General features: G+C 38.0%; 1 protein-coding gene across 1 annotated transcript; it reads right to left on the bottom strand.

Annotated features, from left to right (window-relative positions):
• Positions 1-2,385: 2,385 nt before the first annotated feature.
• LRRC66 (leucine rich repeat containing 66) lies at positions 2,386-10,758 on the bottom strand. The gene is made up of 5 exons (XM_071432411.1): positions 9,921-10,758; positions 7,357-7,526; positions 6,515-6,845; positions 3,391-5,129; positions 2,386-3,117 (listed from the first exon to the last, which is right to left on the bottom strand). The coding sequence occupies exons 1-5, from the start codon at positions 10,414-10,416 to the stop codon at positions 2,386-2,388; spliced, it is 3,468 nt and encodes a 1,155-aa protein (XP_071288512.1). The 5' UTR covers positions 10,417-10,758.
• Between the last annotated feature and the right edge of the window lie 124 nt (positions 10,759-10,882).

Genomic DNA, 10,882 nt, shown 5'->3' with positions numbered 1-10,882 from the left:
AAGTGTTTCAGTATCTGAAGGGATGGTGTAAAGAAGACAAAGGCTCTTCAGCCAGTGCCCAGTGACAGGACAGAGGCAGTGGGCATTAACTGAAACCTAGGAGGCTCCATCTGCACATCAGGAACTGCTCTCTTTTTCTATGAGGGTTGCCATGCACTGTTACTGAGTCTATCTTCAGAGATACTCAGAAGCCATCTGAAAGTGTCCTGAGCAACTGGCTCTAGGTGGCCTTGCTTGGCCAGGATCATTGGACTAGGTGACCTCCAGATATTGCTTCCTACCTTGACTTAAAATATTACTTGAAGTGGATGTATTTACGTTGTAATTAGAAAATTGTAATGCAGAACCCATCCTGAAGAAGTTTTTCATTTTGTTTATGTTTCTGATGAAGGCTGGGATTGGCTTTGCCAATTCTCAGAATGTAGGCTGTTGCTTACCTGTATTTATCAGAGAGGGTGAGTCACAGTCTTCTCTACCATGAAGAATTTACTATCCAAAAAAGTTTCTTTTATTGATTATGTGTAGGTTAAATGTGCATGTCTTCTCCTTATATTTAAGGGTTATTTTCCAGCCCAATTTCCAGCATATTCAGGAAAGATTGAAATGCTTTGTACCCACAGCAAAAAACTTGACAATTATCAAACTGTTATGTGTTTGAAAATGGGAGTTTTGTTTCATCCTGATTACTGCATTTGACCTATTAAAGAGCAATTGCTAATGAAATGAACTAATATTAAGGAGAAGCAGCTGAGTTTGAATTTGAATGAAGATGTGATACTAAGAATGGAGAGGTGAGTAGCAAAGGACAGTGGCAAGATTTGGCAGCTTTCACAAAGATAAGTTTGAGATGAAACATAATATTTTGGCAGTAGAATGAATACTTTGCCACATGTTAAAATCCCACTATAAAGGAGTGAATTTATTTTGTCTGACAAGAACAGAAACTTTTCCACAACTTTATGGCATAAAAAGAATCTTAGAAATCCTGCAGCTTCTCACATGTAGTGTACTGTCTGCCTCACCACCACAGCATTCTCATGGTCAGAAAAAAAGATGAGAAAATAATTTTTCACTTTATATTTTGAAATCCTATTGGACTGTTGCACAAGCAAATGGCAAAACATTTCAATGTATGAGATACCAATAGAGCACTCGAGTGTGTTTTTCCCCCATGATTCACAAAATTGCCTTGCTTGTATAGTTAGATTTCTTAACATGTTAGTAGCTGCAACAACCAAAAGGTGACAGGCCTTGGAGAGGTGTTAATGATGTTTGAAGACCCACAGATACCAAAAAGAGTGAGTCAGTGCTTTTTTCAGGCATTGCATTTTTAAAGTTGTTTTGGTCACAAAGAACTTGTGTGGATAATGAGCTTTACTGAAACTGGCAGTGACACTTTGTTCTTAGTTTTTTCTTTAAAGGTAGTTTCAGTGATGTAGTGTGCCAATGGACTTGCTCCTCTTGTGATGGAATTGAAATATGTTCCTTCTGTTTGGAGTTTTTAGGAGTTAATTGTCTTTGTGAAAGAGTTTTCCTAGAGTTGTAGCCAACATCCTACATTTTCCCAGAACTGGGTCTGCTCCCTTTCATGATGACATTTCCCTTCAAGGACTTAATCAGTGGTACTGAGTCTGTTGAAAGGGCTTTGGGCTATATTCAGAGGTAAATTTACCTTACAATTGCTATCTTTTAGCTACTGATGTTTTAAAATAGCAGTTTTCAACTGCTCTTGATTTTCCCCTCTTAAATAAAATTCTCAAGTGGATATAGGATCCTTTGTCTCTTTTAAAATTACCCTGCCTGTGTCACCACATCTGCAAACTTCAGGTGATGTCCCATTATAGCTACATTTCTATAACTGATGTTTCTGCAGAATTGAGCTCTATTCTGTGTCTTTGAGAAAGGTGGTTTTCTCTCTTTTGCCAAGTTAAAAAGTAATTTTTGAAATGTAATTGAATACTTCTTGGACTTTACTTATCTTTGCAACACTAGGAATTCAGAGATAATCCACAAATCTGCCTCAAAAAGCAGAAGACAATGGTGTGTACTATTTCACTGTATATATATCTGTTGAGTCTCATAAGAAAACACAGTAATAGTAATAAATTTCCATATTGCATTTATTTTAGACAAAAAGACAAAACTGAGTATCTGAAGCAAATTCCAAGGGAAATGATGTATTAGTATCAACTAGCACTAATGAGAAAGTAAACATAATTCGGCAAAAGCTTTGTTAATATTCTGGAGTAGCTTTTTATAACGTCTATTCTTGTTTTTTTTACGAGTACCCTTCTAAACAGAAGTAACTTCACTTTAAAACAAAATAATGTTTGCACCTGCTGTAGTGACATAAACTGTGGGAGCTTAGTATTACCATTTTGTGTTTCAGCTATTGAAGTTTGTTTTCCTGCTTTGCAAAATATTAGCAAATCCATCAAATGCTCTTTTCTTCTTAACAAAAAACTGATGCTGTCCCGAATTTGTCCGACTTTTTTGGCTAAGATTTTCACTGGAATTTTGGAGGTGTTCTCCAGTTGTTGCAGAGTGGTTCTCCAGTTCTGACAAAGTAGTGTGATCCTTCATCTTGCTGGAATGAGTGCTTTCAGAGATTTCAGTATTTCCTGTAGGCTTTTGTGGGAAGGAACATGAGCTGTATGGTGTGCTTTCATTGAAGAAACCTTGTGGGATTGAGAAGGAATATTCATCCTCATCACTCTGATCCAGTTGGAAGGGATCATCTGTCGTGTATTCTGACTGTGTTTTCCCAGAACTATGAAGATGCAGCAGAACTGCTGTAGGACTACAAGACTGTGTTTCTTCAGGCAGGCTGTGATTGCTGATATCCTGCAATTCTGTGAGTCCATCAGAATTTTTCTCATCAGAACCTCCTTGCATTTCATCTACACAAGCCTGCTTCTCCTGTGGTAGCAAGTCATCTTGCTGTGTAACAAACATGAAATGTTTTTCAGCTGTGTGTTCAGGCAGCAATTGAAGAGGTGATTTTTGGCTGGAATGCAGCAGTGATGGTTTTTTTACAACTTCATTCAAATCAGTATCAATGGGAGCAAAAATAAAGCCATTGTCCTCAGATGTACTCGTGTTTCTTTGTAATGTAATGTCTGCTTCATGATTCTGTTCAGGGGAGTTCCTGGCTATGTGTTCATCTGTGCTTCCTGCTGGTGCATTTTCTTTTTGTTCTGTGTGACTGAAGGTAAGGAAATGCTGTGGTTCTCTGGGAAACAGAGAAAGCTGCAGTTCATCCTCTTCAGAAGTTTTTTCTGTGTCATATGTGGGGAAAGGTTTTAACTTAAGTACCATGTTACCAAAATCTGTACTTTGATTGTGGGGAGAATCAGAAATAGAGTTTTCTTCTGTTGACTCTGCATTAATGTCTGCTTCACCATGATTCTTTTCAGGGGAGTTCCTGGCTATGTGCTCATCTGTGCTTCCTGCTGGTGCATTTCCTTTTTGTTCTATGTGACTGAAGGTGAGGGAATGCTGTGGTTCTCTGGGAAGCAGAGAAAGCTGTAGTTCATCCCCTTCAGAAGTTTTTTCTGTGTCATATGTGGGGAAAGGTTTTAACTTAAGTACCATGTTACCAAAATCTGTTCTTTGACTGTGGAAAGAATCAGAAATAGAGTTTTCTACTGTTGACTCTACATTAGTAAAATAATCAAATGTAACTGGAATTTCTTGACTTGAAGAACTAACTGTATCTGGATCTGACACGCTTATGTGGCTACTGCTTTTATCAGTGTAAGGGGATGCTGTTCGCTGCATGGTGGTGTCTGATCCATAATTAATAGTGGTTTCAAAATAGGCACTGTTCTCATCTTCATTTTTCCCAGTCTGCTGAAGTTCAGCAGTATTGTTTGGAGACTCTGGTGGTGTTACAAACTTCTCAGTTCCACTGTCTGTGTTGGCTTCATCTAGAGGTGACTGACACACTGGCAGGTTGCCACTAACACCAGGATGTTCCACTTCAAAGTCTGCTAAAGAACTACAGTCACTCATTGTGAATGGAGTCCCTTCAGCTGAAGAACTGTCACCAAATATATCAGCTGTAGCATCTTTTTCATCTGAATGTATCCTTTTACAGTCATGCTCTGTTGTGGGAAATTTTTCTATTGTTTCATAGATGCCTAACTTGTCAATATCTGCATCTCTTCTGAAGCTACTGGGTGAAATAAAATCTCCAACATCACTAGGTATATTTTTGTTGCCATTTAGACAAAGTTGTTCTTCACAGCTTTGCCTTCCCTGCATAAATTTTCTAGTGTGCCTGGGTTTATTATGTGAAAGGGCACCTTTTCCTTCTGGAGAATCTGGTGTAGCTTTTGTGACCTCAGACTGCAGCAGACCAGAGTTGTTTCTTACTTTGCTGTTTGGTGTTATTTTGTTGCTGTTCTGGTAATCCGTCCTTACAAAAAATAGTCCAGTATCATAAACATTTATGCTTTCATTATTGTCACTACTAGTTTGGGCTTTTGAAAACACTGGTATTTTCTTCATGTTGATCTCAGTATTGCTTTGTTTCTGGTACTCTGCTTTGGGATTTGGTGAATGTACACCACTGCCAGTGACATTTTCATACACAGTAGAAGCTTCTGTAGGAAAAATTTGTGTGTTCCTTAAAGAATTCTTAGGACAATTGAACGTATTACGCTGCATATTTGTTGGCTTGCTTGCAGAAGAGTCTCTGCTCAAGGTTTCATCTGAAAAAGCTTGGTTAGAATACGTGTGTTCTGAAGCTGAATTTTTGTTCCTGCGCATGAGTCTCCACAGGCTCTCCAGGTAGGGTCTAGCAAAAGCACCCAGACAAAAAGCACAAACAAATGTAATGAGCACAGAGAGGGAGACAGCCAGTGCAAAGTTTGGCTCAGTTTCTTTCTCTCTAAAAAGAGTGTCCCTGGTTTTTCGAACCAAAAATGCTGACACTCCTTCTTTCACCTCTATATTGTAAATCAGATATTTCTCTTTCGTTGTATTAAAAAGACACAAATATAATCCTTCAGCAGTTTTCTCAGCATTGTATATCACTAAATTATTCATTTTATCCAGTGTCATATGAGGAAGACTGTGATTTTTTGAAATTCTGCCCTTAGGTGTCCACCAGGAGACTCCATTGCCTGAAATGAAAGAAAATACAAACTCAGTCTTTGTAAAAGCATAGTATACTTGGGTATGTTGTTAAGAATATACTCTGGACTATCTTTCATAATTTTAACGGTTTATTATAAGCCTCATTTTCCTTTTATCCATCCTAAGTGATTTTACATGGTATGAAGTCTGTTAAAGCATATTACAGGCCTGTCCCCACTGTCTCCCATCTGAAAACACAGTACATGTGGGGTCTTAATCGTAGACTTTACAGGAAAAATGGTAATGTGAGGAAGTAGGTCACTGAAATAATCTAAGCAAGTTCAGGGTTGTTCTAGAAACACCTCCTGATCTTCCTTGTGGAAGAGACATCTACAGCCAGATGCTCTGCAGCCTGGCCATGGTCACTGTGTGCAGCTGTGGGATAAAACATCACCTCTTAATTGCCAGTGTTTCAACCACTGTGATTTTCCTGTAGTTCCTGATCTGACTGCAGCAAAAAAGTCTGTAAATCAAGGGTATTTGTACGGACTGAGCAATTGTTCCAAACTTGAGCTAGTGTGGACCATGGCTGCTGTTGGCTTTTAGCAATTTGTTTCAAAGTTGCATTTTTGGCTTTGTCTTTGGATCAGCTTTTGTTCCCAGCTGAGTTTTGCTGCAATCCAATGTGTTGATTTAATCCAGGTTTCTGTGACTTTTCTTGTAAACAGAGCAGGTGGCATTTCTGGTAGGTCCTGCATATTTTCACTGGGGATGAAGTATTCCCAGGGGAAAGCCTTATCACCTCCAAACGCTATTAGTCCATTAGAGTGAAACCATTTTGTCTTATGGCACATGGCAAATACACCTTCTGCTCTGAGTTTGGTCTTAGTTTTCCATCTGCATAGTAAGTCTTGGCTCTTTAGATTTTGTTGCTTATACCCTCAATGTTCTTTATTAATTTTAAATGTAAGTGAAGGGTGTGCTACAGTGGCTGTACTTATTTAGAAGAACTAGAGATCTTCTTCCCTGCAAATAAACCTTCAATTCATTTTGCTGTAACTGAATACTGAAAACTATTGCATCCTTCTTGGTTTTCTGCATGCCTCAGAAGTGCCACCTTGCTGTTCAGTCCTTTGTTTCAGTCCAAAATGAACCAATACATTTGCAATGCATGCCTTACTGAAACTTGTATGGAATTTAGCATCACTTCCTCCTTCAATGTAAGGAAGGAGATGAAGACTCAGGAAACCTAACTTTCAAATATTCTAAGCAGAATGCTACTTTCTAATGAAATATTTTTGCATGTTAAATTGTTATTCAGTTATTTTTAAACAGTCTCTTTAGAAAGACACTTTTAAAACCAGATTTATTTGATCATTCTGCATTCATTTGGATTTTAGTAACATTTGAATGGAGTGCCTGATTTACATACCCCTTATGTTGTCCAAGTTACAGGTCAGCACTGATGTGTTCCCTGTTAGGATTGTAGCCCTTCTGAGCACAACATTGTGCCTGCAGTTTAAATGGAAACTTGAAAGATACAGCAGAGGTTTCTGGGGGTTGTTGGCAGACTTATTGTAGGAAAGGCTCCATTTCTGCCTTGTGGAGTCAAAGACAAAATGAAAGAACTCTTTAAAAGCATTTAGCCTGCAGTTAAATATCCAGGCATTCTTTGAGAAATACACTTCAAATTGAAAAAAGTTCAAACTGACTAGTATCTGTGGTAGAGGGATTGTCAGAGCATTTTCACGGAGATCCACGACCTATATGGAAACAACACAGAATTAATTTGATAAGGCTTACAGTGGAATTCTTATTGCAACATCTTACAACAGTGATTCAGTGTACAAGCAATTCTGATTTCTGTGAACCTGCTTAGAATTTCAGTAATGTTGTTTTAAGCTTTTTTAATGTAGATGAAAAGTTTAAATGGTGGTGTTTAGATTTCTGCCATTGTAGACTTACCTGTGTGAATAGGGAGCTGCAGAGCTCTTGCCATGGAAGGAGTGGGGGTAGAAAGGGACATGTATTGTTATGGATTGGTTTGTGGCATAAAGAAATTGTGAATTTATGGTTATATCTATTACATTTCAGCATGTGTGTTTTCCTACATATAAAAAGGAAATATATAAAATATTATTTTCACCATTTTCTCTAGTTTTTAAATTCTACACTAGTATTATAATCAGAACCATATAATCATGCTGAATAGTTGGTAAATAATCTCTTTAATGATTACCATAAAATATTGAAACAGCTGTATTGCTTTAAAACCTGTAATTTGTTGAGATCTCTGAAGGCATCTGGATGAATTTTAGTTATCTTGTTGTTTCGCAGGTCAATGTCTTTCAGCTGTGAGCAGTTTTGAAAATCCTTTGGATCAATCTGTTGTATGGCATTGGATGACATATGGACAGTTTGTAAAGACTGCAGGAGGCCTAGCCCTAGGAAGAAAAAACCCCTATTTTATATTTCATATTTTTGCTTTCTCAATTGCATCAAGTGTCTTTATAAAATTCTTTGCCACAAGATTCCTTCCATTCCTCACTATTGCAATGAGTGGCTGCAGCCTTTTTGTTATGCCTTTCCTAATCAGGGGTTGTCCCATTCTAAAAGCTGCATAGCATCAACAGCTGGCACATTAAAACATTCACAGTCAATAAATTCTTAAAAGCTGACACTTTCATAAAAGCCACTAGCATTTCTTTGTGCTATCAAAATTATTCTGACTTTGATCTCTGTACTTTGAGCAAGCTTCTCTGGAGAACTGGAGGTAGGATATAGAATAGAATATATTGAGTTGACAAGAGCCAAATATGCTAATTGCAAGTAAAAGAGATGCAAAAGGTGATACTGTATCTCCTATCCATTTGGATGTGCAGTTTCTTGGGAGTTTTTCTTATGTGGAATTACTTGAACTGTATTCCTAGGATGTAAAACCAAATGAAAACAAAACCATGTTGTTGCCTATGCCTATCTGCCTGTGAATTACGAAGCATGACAGTATATTCTTCAGTGTATCCTAGCTACAATGACATCCACCTTGCATAAAGAACACTTTTGTTTGCTGGAGACACCTAATTGTTTTGAGGTGCTGTGAAGGCAGCCCCTGAAGCTCCAATGTGCAGGGTCCAGTGGAAAGGCAGGCACTTGAACACTCAGCATGCCCACTGATGCTGAGTGCTCAACACCACAGTACCACTCTGAAGTGATTCTTGATCATACAGCATTGTTGAAAAGCTACTAGTTCTTAACAATTTTGCCCTTGGTGTCACCTTGTTTACCAGTAACCTCTTTTCTCAGACAGCAGTTCTGTTTGCTGAGTAATTGATCGTTGGGTTTATTGTGAAAAGCAGAGAGAATGACTCATTCCTGGTATAAAACTAGAGGTGGGTGCTAGGAAAGGCATACAGTAGTTCTGACACTTCATAAATTCATCAGTGTACATGAGGAATTGTACTGTGCTACTTCCCTGAATTTACGTTTGTGCCAAAAATATGCACTGGTATGGCAGCAGTGGTCAGCAGCCTTACTCCTGGGGTGGGTGGGGGAAGGTGAGGGAAGGGTTTTTCTGTGGGAAACTTCTGGTATAGAACTGCATATTGTGTTTTCTTTCCAGAGCTTAAACCTCAGAATTTTAGTGTAGTCTTCTGGACAAGAATAAGGTTCTGAACATGTATTTAAATGAATATAGGATTTAAGTATAACTTGAAGTATGGTGGTATCATGCACAGCAATTTGAACTTAAAAACCTGAGAGTCTCTTATAGAAGAGGATTGATCTGTCTGACCTTCTGAGACATCCTATAATGGCCAGTCATATTTATCTAAATCCAATGAAATCATTTTTATCTGTATCAAAAGAAATCAAATCTTAATAGATATATTTTAAAATGTAAGCTTTTCTATACTGTCTATTCAGATACCTTGTCTATACAGACACTACAAAATCATTAAATGAAACGGGTTTCCTGTGTGCCAGAGAATTATTTAATAGCATAAAAGGAGAAAAATGGAACTTTCATGATCCATGTGTAGGGGCAAATATATTATCTTTGTGTGACTTTGTGGGATAAGTGGCATTTTTGTTTGTCATCACTTGTCCTCCTGTATTTTCAAACTCATGAATCTGATGGTGTTATCAGACATCAATAAATTCAACATATTGTATAGGACAGGGTTGCTCATCTGGTAGCTTCTGCTTCATTTAAACTGTTTGGTCACTGTGACTCATCCCTGGATAAGGCTAAGCTGCCCAGCATAGTTCAGTGACCAGCAAAGCCCTTCTCAAAGTCTCTTGAAGACTTGCAGCCCTCTCCTGTTACACCAAGATGTCGCTGTGATTGAGTATTAAATGGCACTGAGCAAAATTGTTAGCAATGAACAAAATATATTTTCCTGTCTCTGAAATACCCAAACTACAGTAAGTTTTATTTAAGAGTGTTGATTTCCTTCTGAAGGGTAGTATGAAATTAATGATCTGTAATTTTTTTGGCGTTTAAGTCCAGGACTGGGATGTGGAGGCTGGTAGTTTTCTAAAGATTCATACTCCCCCTTTCTATACAACAAGTAAGAATACTGCTTGGGCTCCCTAAGAACAAAACTGGTTATATTTGACTGCTGTTAATGCAGTACAGTTGCTAACACTGCAATAAAAAACTTAAAGTAAACAAACAACCGATTTACTTCCACCTCTGTATTTGCCAGTGGAACTTTCCCCCACCTTAAGTATAATACAATGAGAAAGTCACAATTTGGATTCAGTAAGATGTATGAATTATATCCAAAGCCAACTTACCCCTTGGGAATCAAGTCCTTAAAGATTTTTGAAATGCTTACCTCTTGGAACTGTATTAAGATTGTTTCTTTCAACTGACAATACTTTCAAAGCAGGCAGGAGACGATCAACAATGCTGTACTTTTTAGATCCGTGTGCAGGTGCAGGCATTTCCAGTGTGAGGGTGTGGATGGCATTACCACTGAGGTTTAGAGTTTCTAAATTGGGTAAATTTGTACAAGTAGTTAAGGTGAGTTCAGAAATCAGGTTGTTACTGAGGTTCAGGTGTTTTAGCATCCACTCTTCATTTCTTCCATCAGAGCACACAAAAGTTTTAATATAATTGTAACTCAAATCAGCTGTTTCTGCTGTTTGTGATGTATCTTCTGGAATAGTAGATATTCTGGTAAAAGAGCAATTGAGCAAGAACTGCCCATCCCACCGGCACTCTGAATGGCGATGTGTAGCAGGAAGGATCCGCTGGGACTTGGCTCCCACTGATCCAGGAAGATTAAAGTAAAGGACCACAGCTATGACATGCAAGTGATAGTGATCCATAGTATCTATATGTAAAATGTACAATTATGGTTAAATTCAGCACAACACGGATAGAAAGCATAAAGAGTTTGACATTTAAAAGAAATCAACACTGAATAAGCACAGCATTACCAACATTCGGCCTTGAATATTCAGTTTTGGAGTCTTATTTTCAAAAAGAGCATTCATAAACTGGTAACCTCCCTCCTCCCCCCATCTATCCCAAAAACAATTAGAACCTTTTTTTTCCTTTTCCAGCCTTTTGATCGAGAAACACAACTTCTTGGGAGCTTGAGATCTAACAACAGTGGAGACTTTTGAACTCTGCTTCAGGTATTGCACACAATTACACTGAGCAAAGTCCACCACATACAACCTATGACAAACAGGTGTGGAACAATTTTTATACTTCCAGCTGTCATATCAAGAACACAACAATGTATTTTAATGAAAAACCATGTTCTTACAAATAACACTTCTGGACTAC

This window comes from Agelaius tricolor, unplaced genomic scaffold (genome assembly GCF_023055355.1).
Source record: "Agelaius tricolor isolate 1412-34295 unplaced genomic scaffold, bAgeTri1.0.p SCAF_8, whole genome shotgun sequence".
Taxonomy (NCBI): Eukaryota; Metazoa; Chordata; class Aves; order Passeriformes; family Icteridae; genus Agelaius; species Agelaius tricolor.
The sequence above is the reverse complement of the archived record's forward strand: the minus strand, read 5'-3'. Positions and strand labels throughout refer to the sequence as shown.